Here is a 17089-nt window from a genome sequence, read left to right as displayed (position 1 = left end):
CAGAACTGAAATCTTCTTCAAGTGACATTATAGTCTACACTCATATGGACTTGACAAAAACTTGCTCATTACTTTTTCAAAAATGTTTTGACTTCAAGTGAGTTACAAATATTTTTTAAGATGCCTCTTCACTATCTCCTATGTATCCAAAAAGAAAAAACCTACTGAGATGCTGTCTAAAATTAAACTGTAAATGATTCTGGAAAAAACGTAATAGTAGGTACTGTCCGTGTACATCTGTGTCTTATATAGTCCCATGAAAAAATAATAATTTAAAAAAAAAACCTCTTAAGTCTTTGTTAGTTTTCTTCATACAGGGCTTGCAGAAAGGTTACTATCTTATATCCTGCTACTAAATAGTAGTTAAATATTTTATAGATTAGAATTGCTCTTCTAATCAGCTCTTCTGAAGTTCCCCATCTTCCACCCCTCACCCCAAATCAAAACTGCTTTAGTTCTCAAAAAAAAAAAGTTCTCTAGTAACTTAAAATGTAGCCCCCCTCAAAAAGAGACAAGAAAAAAATCAAAAAGTCAAAACAGTCATCTGAAGAACCTAAGAAGTTGTGGTCCAGAACTAAATAATTAGCTATAAGTTAATGATTTATCAAGTTAATGATTTATCTACAAGAGTAGACAAAATATAGATAGGGGAAACTGAAAGATGTTGATCAAAGAGTATGAACTGTCAGTTTTAAGGTGGATAAGTTCTGAGGATATAATGGGTAGTACGGAGATTACAGTCAATAGTACTGTATTGTATACTTGAAATGTACTGAGAGTAGATCTTAGGCATTCTCACCGCACACACAAAAGGTAAATATGTGAGGTGATGGATGTGTTAATCAACTTAATTGTGGTATATTTTACAACATCAGATTGTACACTTTAGATACACAAAATGTTTTTGCCAACTGTACATCAATAAAGCAGTGCTGGAAAAAATATGAAACATCAGATTTCATCAAATTCAAAGAAGTTACCACAGAAATTACCTAAGTATATAAAGAATTCTCAGAGTATGAAGAATTCAATAGCCTTAAAGTATCTTTAGAGTAAAACAGGAAGACATTTTAAATGTCTTAAAAGGAAAAAGAATTACAAAATCAACAAAGTAGCTGACTATACTCTCCTGAAGACTATAACCTTTCTGAGTAGATTATGGGATTTTGGTTTAAAATTTTACTAACTGTTTAAAGGGGCTTAGCCTGGTTGTCAGGGCAATGAGAAAATCAGAAGCTTCAGATATCACTGCTGACAAATCAATAAGCAACTTTAGTCAGCCCAGATGTAACAATCTCCCTACTGTGTCTCTTCAAGCCCAGGGAGAGTTAAATTTTTAGAGGCAAAGGTATTTCTGCATAATCTCTAGGTACCAAAGCCGCCCACAAAGACACTAAAATATGGACATTAAAAAAATTTTTTAATTAGTAGTCATATCTTTCAGCTATAACTACTGGTACTATTTTGTTATACTATATAGCCTTTCATACTTTTAAAAAATGCTGGTCTTAACCACAGAGACCACATTATAAATGCTGTTTTGCAATCTGATATTTTCCAATGTCTACAGAATAAATTCTTAGCATAAAATTACTTATCAGGGCTTCCCTTGCGGCTCAGCTAGTAAAGAATCCACCTGCAACGTCGGAGACCTGGGTTCGATTCCTGGGTTGGGAAGATTCCCTGGAGAAGGGAAAGGCTACCTACTCCAGTATTCTGGCCTGGAGAATTCCATGGACTATATAGTCCAATGGGTTGCAAAGAGTCGGACACGACTGAGTAACTTTCACTTATCAGATAATAAAAACACTTAAAACTTTTATACATGTTGCCAAACTGCCCCCATAGATTTGTACTAACTCATACTCTTACCATCAAAGAACCTGAGTGCCTGTTTCTACAAACAGACCAAATTTTTCATTTTTGGTGATCCGGTTAGGAAAGCATGTATTTCTTTATCCAGTAGTGAGTTTCAATGTATTTTCACAAGGTGAAGAGTCATTTATATTTCTTTTTTCCTAAATTTTCTGCTTATCTTTTGATCACTTTTCTACTAGATCTTTTTTTCCTTAATGACTAGAATTACACAGATTTTATAAATATCCCTGCAGGCTTAAGTAGAACCTACTGAATATAATTTTCTTGCTATATCAGAACAATGGTTTTTTAATCAAAGATATTTATGAGAATCAGTAAGGAAATTTACAAAGATATTTATGTCCTGAATTCTACCTTAAACACAATCAGAATCCCCTGTCATCTTTAATTATATATATATATATATATACACACACACACATATACCTATATATATTTAAGTTGATTATGTACTCTCAGGAACCAATGATTTACATGCTTTATTAACAGTAGTTGTGCAGTTGTAGCTGTAGTATTTTAAGACATAATATACTTGGGAATAACTAAGGTACCCAAACCCATTTTCTTCTGTATTAAACAACCTTGATTGCTGTACTGAATTTTTGTGTCTGCATTACAGTTATTTTACTTCCTCCTTTGTGACAAATTCTTTTATTGCCCTTTTTCACTTCTGTGGTAAACACAGCATATAATTTTCACTTTTAGAATATTGTAAATAAATATATGTAAATATATGTAAATATCCCAAGGAAACAGGAAAGGTAAGGTAGGATAATCTAAACTAGGAATGGCTTAATGAGAGATAAAACTAGAGATCACTGACCTTATTTCAGGAGATCAGATAATAGTTGAGATGCTCAGATTTTGCATGGACAGGAAATAGGCGATTTTTGTGGTTAGTCCAAAAGGGATGATTGCTTTCAAGTTCTAAGAAATGAGTAGCCTTCTCATGTTGATAGGAACTCAGGTAAGGAATACGGTTCCAGAGAAAGATAAAATCTGGTCAATCTGTCCAAATTGTGCTCATACTGAGGAATTCAAAGACATAAAGACCATCCACAACAGTCTAAATCCAGGATAAAAAAATTACAGGGTCAAACTGGAAATGTCTTTCAGGAAGCCAGGGACCAATATAAGATCTATAGGGATAGGACAGATCTTACTTTACTCAAGTAAAGGCTTTTGGGAGAACTTAAGAACTATGCCATGTGCTAGAGATTACAGATTTAACTGGATTTGGGGTTCAAATTTTCAAGGTTATCATCAAGACCAATTTAATCTTGTTAATTATTATCCTTTACAATTCCACTAACGTTTATGAAGTCCTACTCACGTTTTTTGTTGTTTAATTAGTAAAAACTGTTTTCACTGAAATTATCCCTTTTTAGAAATTATCTCCAGACTTAGTACATCAGTCAATGTTGCCAGATTACATTGAGATCACTTGCACTTAAGCTCAGCTTTTACAACAGAATATCACCAACCATTATTGAAAAACTACAAATATGTGTTGTTGTTGTTGTTGTTCAGTTACTAAGTCATGTCTGACTCTTTGCAACCTCATGGACTGTAACACACCAGGCTCTTCTGTTCCCCACTGTCTCCTGGAAATTCACGTCCATTAAGTTGGTGATGCTATCTAACCATCTGATCCTCTGCCACCCCTTTCTCTTCCTGCCTTCAATCTTCTTCAGCATCAGGGTCTTTCCCAATGAGTTGGCTCTTTACATCAGGTGGCCTGATACAAATTTGGCCTGAATTTCACATTGGTCACTGCCAATATTGAACAGGAAGGTATAGAACAATATCTATATTACAGGGATAAATACATATATTTTAATCCTCCTAAAATCTGACAAATTTTTCCCAATTTAGAAAAATCACCAAAACCTGAGACATACATAGTTCAGATCAAATCTCTTCAGATGGAGAAAATGAAGTCACACACAAAAATGGCACCTGGGTAAAGAAATATTTTTCTTTTGACTTCCAAGGAAATGCTTTTCCTGCCATGCCAAGGGATTTTAAAAAGATAAACATTATTATTATTATTATTTAGATTTTAGGGCTTGATTGTGATATGTCATTTATCTGCTTTAGAAAAGCTGACCTGAGATGTCTTTCCACCTAATACAGAATCATGTAATGTACAATGACTAGCATTTAGAGGTGCTTACATATTCTACTTTACCATGTATCTATAGACAGAATTTCTTCTAATTAACTGTGTTTGTATATGTTCACACATATAATGTACCCCCCAAATGCTACTTTTACAATACTGTTGCATTTATTTCTGCTATTTTAACCTAGTGTCTTGTGCTTTAAGTATTTTCTCAGAATATTTTATTTCAATTCTAACACAATCACAATAATATGCTAGATAGTACAATGGGAAGGTTCAGCAAAAGAAACCAAAACTGCAATCTGTGAATGTAGAGCCCATGTAGCTTTTTGAGAAATACTGTAAAAACATCTTTGACTGTGCAGTACCAACCTGGGTAACTAAGTTAGTAAGTGATTTATGTGGACAGTTTTCAGATAAACGCCATATTTGGTTTCATGCCAATTTAGCTGGAAATGTTTCCAGACCGTATTCTTAGGCAGGAGAGCTTCCTCACGTATACTCATGCTTCAGGTTCAAATAAACTTCCATTAAAAATGTTTAATGAATAAACAGAACAAATTAAGTTACCAAACACTCAGAAGTTTTTAAGACTTCATTATAAATAGCTTGACAGAAGATACGAACTAAACCATATGCAGTTAAATATATCTAAGAGAAAATATGAAACACTAAATGATAAAAACTTATTTATAAAGAAACATTAATTTCATCAGTTTATAAATTTAACAGACATGAAAAATTATGCTGCCTCTGTCCAATAAAGTTTTAGAGTCACATAGAAAGCAACAAGTATCTATCTATACCATTAGTCTTAAAATATTGATTATAATGAATTTTATTAGAAAATTCTGAATGGACTTCTGATAAAGGGTCTTTTCTTTGATATTAAGTTTGATGTCATAATGAAAAATAATTGTTAGCAATATCTACTCAGGGATTCTCATTTTTGACACATTCATTCTAGTTTCATAAAAAAAATTATTCATTTAGAAAGGTATTTTGTTGTAGGTTTAAAAGACCTTGTTTTTATACGGTGTATCTTTTAAAATCACTTCATGTTACTCAAGAACAGCACATTTTCTACACACTTTAAGAAATGTTCCACTGTCTGATGCAGTAATTAGATTATATGATACTTAAACAAAAACCACTTGTTATTTGAAATTCTGAGCAATTCCAGAGGAAATATGAAAAATCTAATCAGATGCAGCTAAATCCATCCTGTCAAATATGTACCTACTTCTACAATAATGATGAAGATAGACAACATAGGACAGACTATAGAGAGAAGGGAGATCTCCCCATATACAGATCAGAGGCTCCCTTCCCCATTCCCACACACAATAAGCACAAAGAAAAAGAACCACACGGTTCTTTACACAGAGAAGTAGAGACATAAATGGAGAATTACAGGGCTACTGAGAAAAAAACAACACAACTGTAGAGTAGGGAGTGAGCAAAGAAGGGAGTACTGAGGCAGAGCAGTACTCAGAACAAGGCAGGAGAGCGGTCAGACAGAAACGGGGACACTGTGCAGAGGGGAAGACAAACGCAGACATAACAAATCTGGCTCTGGTGATAAATTCTAGTTTGTAAAAACTTCCCTACAAGCAAGTGCTTTATTCTAGTTCAAATTCCTTGTCCTGCAGTCTGATCCATTCCTCTTATTTGATGTTCCATAAACACTGTTTGCATCATCTGCTCTAACGCTTCATACAATAGCTAAATCTTGATCATTGAAAGAAAAGGTATATTATCTAAAAGTAATAAAAATCACTGACATTTGGTTTGGGGATAATTAATCAGCTAAATACACACACAGAAGTCCACAAATCCATCCCCTGAATGCTCCCTTTCCTCTTGGCCCTCTCCTGACCACCTAAAATGAAATAGAACGAAGACTCTAAAATAGGTAACAGAAAGAAAACACCAAGAGTTGCTCTATCTGAAAATTCTACCCTCAGATTCCCAAGATTGGAGAATTGTTTGGCTGTAAGGGTAAACAATAAAATTACTCAAGGAAGCTAAGGAATCTCTGTTTCTGAAGATCTTTTATTTTTTTCCCAATTATTTTTATTAGTTGGAGGCTAATTACTTTATGAAGATCTTTTAAAAGCAGTGGAGATAACCATCTCCCAGGGATTAGTTTTGTTATCTTCACTTATTGCTACCATTTACCTCACATGAAAATAGATTCTAGAGACCTATTCTAGCATTAAGATTCTTCCACCAATTCTTTTAACCTATCCTTAGAAACTTCTATATTTCAACCAACTTCATGACTTCTTCCTAAGAACTTTTATTAAAGATTTCTTTTCTCCTAAACTGTATAGTCAAACTGACTATTCAGGTGAGGAACTTAATAGTATAGAGGATGAGGAAATTATGGGGCTTCCCTGGTGGCTCAGTGGTAATGAATCTGCCTGCCAATACAGGAGACAATGGGTTCCATCCCTGGGTCGGGAAAGATCTCCTGGAGAAGGAAATGGAAACCCACTTCAGTATTCTTGCCTGGGAAATCCCACAGACAAGAGGAGCCTGGTGGGCTAGTCTCCAGGACTGGAAAAGAGCCAGATACAACTTAGTTACTAAACAACAACAAATGAAGAAATTATACCAGTTTCCAGTACATCTATCCACTGAATTGAAATTAGAACTTCCACTTAGGAATTCCTTGCTTAATTAGGATGGGTAGTCTTTCCTTTTTCTTCTTAAATTTAAGGAAATAAAATTCAGATCACTGAGCTTTGGTTTTCAGTGGACTAGGTTAAAATGCATTTATTAAAAATAATCAGAAGCTCATGAAAGACCCTAAACAATAAGTAATCATTAACACATTGGGTTACAAATTAAAAACAAATTCTATACAAGTATACAAGCAAAGACAGTTGAGAGAGAAGACAGAGCAAACATCTTAGCTCCAAATAAAGGACAATGGAGAAATACCACTGAAATGATTACTGCTCAATCAGGTACAAAAACGTCATGATTTTTCTCTGGACAAAACTATAATGAATTTGGTGAGCAAGAAAAAGAACTAAATTTGAGGTCAGAATATCTGGGTCCTGGTTATGACTTAGATTACTTATTAGCTGCAATATATGTCACTGGAAAATCCATTTCAAATCTCTGGGCCTCTCTAAACATGACTGGGTTTGACTTGAATATTTCACAAACTTCTGTTAGTGATCCGTTAAAAATGTATATTCTTTATTAGCAAATGAAACAACTGACAAAGAATTCATCTCCAAAATATACAAGCAGCTCATGTAGCTCAATAACAGAAAAATGAACAACCCAATCAAAAAGTGGGCAGAAGACCTAAACAGACATTTCTCCAAAGAAGATATACAGATGGCTCATAAACACATCAAAAGATGCTCAACACCACACATTATTAGAGAAACGCAAATCAAAACCACAATAAGGTATCATCATCTCACATGGTTAGAAGAGCCATCATCAAAAAGTCTACAAACAATAAATGCTGGCGAGGGTGTGAAGAAAAGGGAACCCTTTAACACCGTTGGTGGGAATGCAAACTAATACAACCACTATGGAGAACAGTATGGAAATTCCTTAAAAAACTAGGAATAAAACTACAACACAATCCAGCAATCCCACTATTGGGCATATACCCTGAGGAAACCAGAACTGAAAAAGGCACATGTACCTCAGTGTTCAATGCAGCACTATTTATAACAGCAAGGACATGGAAGCAACCTAGATGTTCATTGACAGATGAATGGATAAGGAAGTTGTGGTACATATACATAATGGAATATTACTCAGCTATAAAAGGGATGCATTTGAGTCAGTTCTAATGAGGTGGATGAACCTAGAGCCTATTATACAGACTGAAGTGAGTCAGAAAGAGAAAGACAAATACCATATATTAATGCGTATATATGGAATCCAGAAAGATTGTACCAATGATCCTGCATGCAGGGCAGCAAAGGAAACACAAAGAACAGACTTTTGGACTCAGTGGGAGAAGAAAAGAAGTGGGATGATTTGACAGAACAGCATTGAAACATATACATTGCCATATGTAAAAGAGATAACCAGGGCAAGTTTGATGTATGACACAGGACACCCAAAGCCAGTGCTCTGTGACAACCTAGAGGGATAGGGTAGACAGGGAAGTGGGAGGGGGAGTTCAGGATACAGGGGACATACATATACCTATGGTTGATTCATACTGATATATGGCAAAAAGCATCATAATGTAATTATCCTCCAATTAAAATAAATAAATTTTAAAAAAAGAAAAAAAAATGTGTATCTTTCAACCCAGTATGTATACCCCTGTTTGAAATAGATTTATGAATACTTTAGTGCAACATAATATACTTTAATATTATCTATTTTATTCCAGTTCTTTAAAAACTTACTGGTTAGCAGGATGGCTAAAATTACAAAGATATATAATAATAAGTAGAAGTGAGAATGCAGAGAAACTGGAACTCCCACATGCTTCTGGTGAAAAGGTAAAATAATGCAGGTACTGGGAAGATATAGCAGTTCCTCAGTAAGTTAAATAAAATTACCACTTGATCCAGCAATTTCATTCCTAGGTATATATCCCAAAGAACTGAAAACAGGTATTTAAACAAAAACTTATACATGAATATTCATAAGAGCATTATTCATAACAGATGAAAGGTAAAACAACCTAAATGTTCCACCAACCAGATGAATGGATTAAACAAAACATGGTTATCTCCATACAGTGCAATATTATCCAGCCATAAAAAGCAATGAAATCCACAACACAGATGAACCCTGAAGGCATGCTATGTGAAAAGAAACCAGTCACAAAAGCCACATACTGCATGATTCAGTTAGATGAAATATTCCAAATAAACAAATACATAGAAAGTAGATTAGGGTGGTCAGGAGTTAGGGGGAGAAGAGAATAGGAAGTAAATGCTAATGGGCCCAGAGTTTCTATCTGAGGCAATAAAAACACTCTGTATAATGGTGATGCCTGCACAATCTTGTGCATATACTAAAAACCCATAAATTGTACACTTAAAAGAGAGAATTTTACGGTATTATGATTTAAATCTTAATAAAGCTGTTATTTAAAAAATGAAATAAAAAATTACTGGTAAAATCCACAAGCTAACTTCTTGGACTAAAAAGTTAGATGACCTCTGGTGGCTTCTACATCTTCTAAGTTAAATTTTAATCAAACTGACAATGTACAATATGCTTTTATATACATGCTTTCTTTTCACTTGGTCCTCAAGAAAATACAGAAACTGAGACCCAGGAAACTGAAGTAACTTGTCAAAGATCAATAGCAAGTGACGGTAAAAAGTATTTAAACTCTACATTTGACTCCAGGTATCCCTGCACTTTGAATATACAATGATGTTGTGCATTTCTGAACATACACTCATGCAAGTCTTTGCTAGGGTGAAAAAGTTAAAACCTATTAGTACTTGTATTAACAGGTGGAATGAAGTTTTGACACATCGAGTCAAAGACCAAACGGTAGAGCAGTTAATTTTTTTCTGTAGAATTATGCATATTTAATAACCAAACATTGTATGACTATACACATATTCTAATGAACTTTTAAATGTTTATTTTAGGTTAGCTCTAATCTTAGCAATATGAACAAATCAAAAAAATCATCAAACAGTCCCAACAGTTTAAATATTAAGGTTAATACCAATACGTTTAATCATTTTGCTTTCAGAAAAAAAGTCCCTCAAAGGATGGTTAATAAAGATTGGAAATATTTATAGAAGTTGAGCAAAAATTTAATAGCAAGAATAATTAACTTCTCAGAAATAGTACGAACTCAAAGGTTATTGGCACTGGAGTTTTTTTTTGTTGACTTTAAACTTTTAAATAAACTTTATTTTAAAAGTCAATCAAAAAAAAGTTTATCACAATCCACCACAATTCTAGTATATCCCATGATCAACCAAAAGTCAAATAACATCAGAGAGAAATGTGAAGAAATATTTTACTTTATAACATCAAATACAAGAATACTATTGACTTAGTATGAATAGTTTGAATATGCAGAGACACCTGGCAAAAATATGTAGGTACTAATAAAGACTGAAATACAGTATTATTAATACCATAAAAATATTTTATTTATCCTAGTTTTCTTCCCCTCAGTGTGTGTGTGTGTTGTTTTATTTTTTCGTATCACTAACAGCATCTGGTGAAAACTAGAAAGCCCTTAATCACAAATCTCAAGACTCTTCTCATCAGCCACAAAACCTACAGCCTGCTGTGGGTGTGTGTTGAGTGGGTGTGCGTGCGTCTCCTAAGATCTCTTCACAAATGTGATAATTCGAGTCATGTCTGTGATAGCGATATTTCCTAGTTATTCCCTTTAAACAGTCTGTCTACTGTATTTACTTGTCAACAGTTCTGACCCAAAATCAGTTATCTGTGATTACAAAAATCAACGCAACAGTGAAAGCTATAAAGACATCTGCGGATGACCCTGTTCTCCCTCACTCTACTCTCACCCACACTCTGCTCTTTTCTCGGGGCTTTTCTCACAAGGTGGTTTGTATCTTTACTTATGAAAGAGAACAAGACAATGATATTTCATTCATAGGAAGTTTTAACAACTCATGCCAATTTTAAGGAAGGCTCAATTTATCAAAATTCTTATAATTCATGCTAGTAATATTAATTATTCATTTAAACTTCCCACATCACCATTTTCTAATTTTCAATAAGATTCTAACGGCTTTTACACAAGAAAATTCGGTTCATCCTTTCCGAATATTTTCTATCAATCCATCCCTGTACGTTTAATATTATACACTGCCAAATTTATAAATACTTTTTAAAAATCACCACCCAGACAATTAAAGTATCCAATCATTTCAATCACATTTTCAATTCTTTAAGAAGAATTTCTTCTACTCACAGATAAATGACGATGTATCATTTGGAAACTGAAGGCTCCCTTTCAGAGAAATATACCAGTTGCCCCATCCTTGCCTCATTTAAAACAAGGTTGCTGTTTCTGGTTGTGAAAAAAGCTGAGAAGTTGTCTCCTGGCATGTGCGAATTAATCTAAACACTGGCAGGGAGACTCATACAACTTTAGGGAGTACTGTTGTAGTTTGATGTGTTAGCAAATTACAAACAGGAAAAAAATGTCTGGTACAAAGCTATTATACTTCATTTTAAAGTGAAAACTTAAACTGAGTACATTCAAAAACTGAAGATTTGACTGACAAAAACAACTTTATAACTTACGGTAACTTTTCATGCTTCCTACAAATAACACGTTTGTGTTGAGTGCATTAAAATTAAATCTATCACTCATTTCTCAAAACACGAAAAGTGAAAAAAAAGTAAAGTCGCTCAGTCATGTCCGACTCTTATCAACCCCACGGACTGCAGCCTACCAGGCTCCTCCATCCATGGGATTTTCCAGGCAAGAGTACTGGAGTGGGGTGCCACTGCCTTCTCCAATCACGAAACATTCTCCTTATCCAAGAAATTACTTACAGACAGCTGGTACTAAATTCCAAATTACTTTAAAATAAATTATGCAAAACAGCCTTAAGTTAAAGGATTACACAAAGATAATTTTTAAAACCACAGTGGGTTGCAAGTCGGAAGAAAATATAGTTGTCCTTTAACTACACTTGTAGAAAAACAAACCAAGCAACGGGTCTTCAATTTTCTGTGGTCAGGCAAGAAAATAAATAAAAATTCCACAAGTGAATCCTGTTTCTTCATGGAGATTTCATGAGTCTTGTCTACTACATGGACATTTATGCCTAATTTAATTAAAGTAAATGGACAAATACATTAATCTCAAAGAAATTTAAATAGAAACCCCGAAGACTCAAACAAGGCTTGGGTTGGATATATTAAATGTAAGTTTCCTCCAAGTTATAGAGACTATTTAGAGAGTATTTTAATAAAAAATAACGAAGTGGTATGAGAAGATGTCAATAAAAGGTAATGAAATAGTTTTACTCTAACAAAACTCTTAAGAAAAAACAGCATAAAATTCCTTCATATAAATGCATTTTTAAAATATGTAATCTTTCTGTTTTTACTATAATGCCTTTCATTACTACCATTTAGGCATTTTTTGCACACTTCATTAAGACTGAACATATCTATGATTTCTTAAACCACAGAAAAGCACTCACAATGCTTTCTATCAAGAAATATGAATCCTTTGTAAAAGTATAGCAAAGAAAAAGTAGTTGTCAAGATGTAGGAGAAATTGTTCTAGACTGCAATTAGTATATATGGTAAACATATATATAAATATATAGTACATATGGTACTTTTATATACACAGATAGTAAATAAGGTACTTATATAGATAGATAGATAGATAGCATATGGTACATTTATATAAATGGTAACTCTGAGTAAGAAAGAAAAAGATGTTGCACTCTTGGTAGCCAAAGCTCTGGTCCAGTGAGTGAAGAACAGGCTGGATGTCAGTTTCCACTCAAACCCTTTGCTCTTTGTAGTATACCAACTGCATATCCACATCAGGCAAATTAAAACTTGGCCCTACTACTTAACATGGAGTCTTACACAAATGATTTAACTGAGGTTCAATTTCTTTTTCTCCAAAATAGGTATTACAGGGCCCTGTTAACAGAGCTATTGTAGAAGTTACACAGAAAGGCCTTTGCTATAGCATCAAGGATTCAATAAACGCTTAAATAAATGGCAAAACAACAATGAAAACCCTCTCCTTCCAAAGTGAAGTATCTGTCTTTTCACATCTATAGTTATAAATCATTAAGAATTAAAAATATTTCCTTTGAGTTAGCCTGGTTTTAAACAAACACAAGTTAATGTATACCACTGACACTAGTTCAGAGATCTCTCTTTTGTGTGTAGAGGAAGAGAGCGCAGTAAGTTCAATGATAAAATACTTAAGTTTGGAAACACCCATTTGACATCAATCTCTCTTACAGATTCACAATGCCTATTAGCATTCTAAAGGCTACAAGAAGTACTGTAACAAGAAGCTGTCTAACTTACTTAACCTCTGTTCTCAAAGTTTGATCACAGAATTCTTTTTTATCTACAATACATCATGTGCGTGCATGCTAAGTTGCTTCAATCGTGCCCAACTCTGTGCAACTCTGTGGACGACAGCCTGCCAGGCTCCTCTGTCCATGGGATTCCCCAGATAAGAATACTGGAGTGGGTTGCCATGCCCTCCTCCAGGGCATCTTCTGGACCCAGGCATCGAACCTGTACTTCTTATGTCTCTTGCACTGGCAGGCCCAGGTTCTTTACCACTAGCACCACCTGGGAAGCCAATTAATACATCAGAGCAGTAGTTTTTTGGTTTTCCTCACAAAATGAAATTTAGGAATAGTTAGTATAGGGACTTTAAAGCCATGTTTTATGTGTATTATGCTACAGAAATAACACCAAGTTTTTCTCATTAATAACTATTATTTCATAAACCTTAAAGAAACCAGAAATTCAAAATCTGAAAATCTCTTTTCAGTAATTTTTATATAAAATTTGAGTTTGAGATGAAATGTGAATTTCAAGGCTTTAAAGGTCAGGCCTTCTATAGGAATTTTTACTTCAAAGATTAAATATAAAAATCATGTTATAGCATATATCCTGAACATTTAGGATACATGCTCCAGTTCTACATAGCTAACAGAAAATAAGTTTTATGGCCTATCTAAGAAAAAAACTGATCCTGGTATGAATTCAAATTGTTATTACTTACATTCTTTATATCACTCTTCCCTCCTATACACCTTTATGTTAAGGCAAGATAAACAACAGGAAAACATTTTCTAATTCTTCTACTGTTTTTACTTACCTAATATTTTCACAGCATAATGAGGACTTTCTAAGACAATTCCTTCCTCTGTATCAAATATAGGGTTATCTATTCCAGTTTTTGGAGGAATCTGGGCTAGTTTCTTAAGTCTCATGGAAGAATTAAGGTCAAGTTCTTGTTTTTTCCCTTCTTCCTCTCGCCTACGCCTCATGTCCTCCTGTTGTTGCCGAATACGTTCCAGCTGTGCACTTCGACGCACCGGCATCATCCTGGTGCCCAAATCTCCAGGGCAGTCAACAGCCATCTCTCGGTGCTTCTGATGTTCCTCTGGTGATGCAAGATCAACATTTTTTACTCCGTTGTCTGATTCCTCAGTAACATGCCCATTCATATGGGATGTTGTCATGGTTATCTATAAAAACCTGTACCACTCTTTATAAATCAATTTTTCCTATAAAGCCAATCTCTTGATTCTGTAGTATAAAATCCATGTTACTTCAAAAAACAAAACAAAACAAAAAAAAAAACTTCTCACATCACATAATAATGCTATGAAAATGTATCCATGAAGGAAATCTAAGGGGAAAGATGGGGGGAAAAAAAGTATAAGAATTACAATATAAAAGTAGAATTTACATTGTCTACTTCCAATCTCTATTGCTACACAATATAGAAAATATCTCAAAAATATATAATATTATTTTGCCATATAGATTAAATATTTTCCTTTCATTTACAGAACTGAGGAAATCAGGATGTTTCAAGAAAAAAGCTGTCTTAAGTATCTGAAGCATATTGCTTAATTTTACAGCTGAGGAAAATGAAATATTAGAAAGTTTAGCAAAGCAGAAAGATAGGAAAGTTCTGGGTACTAGTTTAGTAGAGAATAAGATATTTAAGGTATAAAAGTATTTTAATCTACCTTTGTAGTTATCTTAACACAATATTCTACAGTCAATTAATATATACATGAGTCTGAAATCCCTTCCTGCTACTGCTGCTAAGTCGCTTCAGTCATGTCCGACTCTGTGCGACCCCATAGACGGCAGCCCACCAGGCTCCCCTGTTCTGGGATTCTCCAGGCAAGAACACTGGAGTGGGCTGCCATTTCCTTCTCCAATGCACGCATGCATGCTAAGTTGCTTCAGTCGTGTCCAACTCTGTGTGACCCCACGGACAGCAGCCCACCAGGCTCCCCTGTCCACAGGATCCTCCAGGCAGGAATACTGGAGTGGGTTACCATTTCCTTCTCCAGAAATTCCTTCCTAGTTAACTGCTAAAGAACGTGGCATACAGCAAGTTATGTTGTCAACTCACAAGAGATAAGGCAGCATTGTAGGGGACAATTCACTTTTTAAGAGTTTATGAAAAGAAATTTTAATTAGCAACTGAGGTTATCTACAAGATAAAAGCACCTCTGTAAGATAAAACCACATCTACAAGATTAAAGTGAGAGAACGACTATGTTGGTTATCAGTCTTTATAACTGCTTACACTAAAAAAAGAATTAGGGTTAATTCTTTATGAGGATTCACTTAGAGAAAATGGTATTATCTGCTACCACTCAAAAATGTTTTTAAGTCATACTGTACAGCAAATAAGAATATTTTGGACTTGGAGACCAGAAAACTGTATTTTAATTCTGGATCTGCTACTTCCTCTAGTTTTATGATTTAAGACTAGTTTCTCTGAACCTCAGATTCCTTTGGAAAATTTATTAACAGAACTGTTCTGAGTTTCAAATGAAATAATGTATACAAGTTTTAGAACTAAAAAATACTTATATTTTTAGTAATTCTTAGTGTTAATATGATTCTATTTATTTTAAAAATCCAACATATTTTAGACAAGAAAAATATTTTACTGGATGACAGTGGCTTTTCATCAAGCCATTTCTTGCGCATAAATAGGCAGATTGTTTATGTAAGTGTAAACCCACATACTAAGTCTAATTAGTCCTCTCTTGCTCAAGACTTTCAAAAATATTTACAATAATAACCTCCTTGAGTTGAGCTGCACTTCAGTTAATAGGTTAGAGAACATGCCAACAAAGCAAAAGCTGAGTTTTCAGACAATATTCCTAATGCCAGCCAATCTCCTTTCAAGCAAACCGCTTGTCACAGATGGTTTAACACAAACCCACCTAGACTACTAGGAAAACCACTAGACCAACAATCAGGAAAATATTTAATAGGAGTAAGCTACATGAACCACAAAAATTATATCTTCACAAGAATTCTGGTAGATTTTTCTGTCTTCCATCCAAATTTTAGTTTCTCTATTTATGTGATCTACATATAAATACCTTATTTATCATTAACTTGCCTTCTTTTTCATTAAAAATGAGAGCTATCAGAATGTTAGATAATTCTTAAGTTTTGTAATATTGATTATTGTTATTCAGTCACTAAGTCGTGTCCAACTCTTGCATCCCACTGACTGTAGCCCCCCAGGCTCCTCTGTCCATGGGATTCTCCAGGCAAGAATCCTGGAGTGGGTTGCCATTTCCTCCTCCAGGGGACCTTCTGGGCCCAGGGACTGAACCCGTGTCTCCTGCACTAGCAGGTGGACTCTTTATGGCTGAGCCAGCAGAGAGGCCCTGTAATACTGACCATATACAAACACAAATTTAACTTAATCAATATTTTCATTACAAGTAAACAGAAATTTATGTAGGAGTCACTGTATTGCTGTATTTAACTTTAAAAAATTTAGGAGTATATATACTTCCAGAAAATTAAAACTTTCAACTTTCTCTATTTACAGGATTTTAAAAATCAAACAACAGAATATTTTACTTATACATATGCTTATCTACAAAGATTATTTAAAATTAAAACTTAGCTTAAATACTAAGGTTTATAAGACTGTATCCATATTCACTATATGAAATCATAATTATGCAAGAGAAATTAGGCCAGGTAATTAGAGTCAAAGTTCTAATGCTTGGACTATGATCATGCTTGTCTACCTGGATCTAGTCTTTTACTCTCAGGAAAGTTTCTGCAACCTGGTAACAATCCACTTAAATCTCCATTTTGGTAATTTCCCTTAGAGTGTTCATGGTCCATCGGAGAGACAGCAAAGAAAATGAATGATTATTCTTACCAGTCAATTTCTCATTAGATTTTCAATTTGTTACAAATGGGTCATTCGTGTCTTATTTTTGTAAATTCTTTGGGCTTAACACAATATATGTCATATAGAAAATGTCCATCAGGTATCTGTTCAACTAAACTTAGAAATGTCATAAATTCATAGATGATGCATTTAGATGGGCTCTAAAATTTAGTCTGTGA

At 34.2% G+C, this 17089-nt stretch overlaps 1 protein-coding gene across 5 annotated transcripts in view; it reads right to left on the bottom strand.

Annotated features, from left to right (window-relative positions):
- Positions 1–17089, bottom strand: part of PALS1 (protein associated with LIN7 1, MAGUK p55 family member) — a 73631-nt gene that overhangs the window by 28892 nt on the left and 27650 nt on the right. For 3 of the 5 annotated variants that reach the window (XM_065940093.1, XM_065940089.1, XM_065940090.1), the window contains exon 3: positions 13830–14366. In XM_065940093.1, coding sequence (XP_065796165.1) covers positions 13830–14196 — 367 coding nt within the window. In that variant the 5' untranslated portion in view covers positions 14197–14366. The remainder of the gene's footprint in view (positions 1–13829; positions 14367–17089) is intronic. The other 2 variants (XM_065940091.1, XM_065940092.1) reach the window with 1 other exon arrangement.

The sequence above is a fragment of the Muntiacus reevesi genome, chromosome 7 (genome assembly GCF_963930625.1).
Source record: "Muntiacus reevesi chromosome 7, mMunRee1.1, whole genome shotgun sequence".
NCBI lineage: Eukaryota > Metazoa > Chordata > Mammalia > Artiodactyla > Cervidae > Muntiacus > Muntiacus reevesi.
Note: the sequence above shows the minus strand (reverse complement) of the source record. Positions and strands in the feature narration are given on the sequence as shown.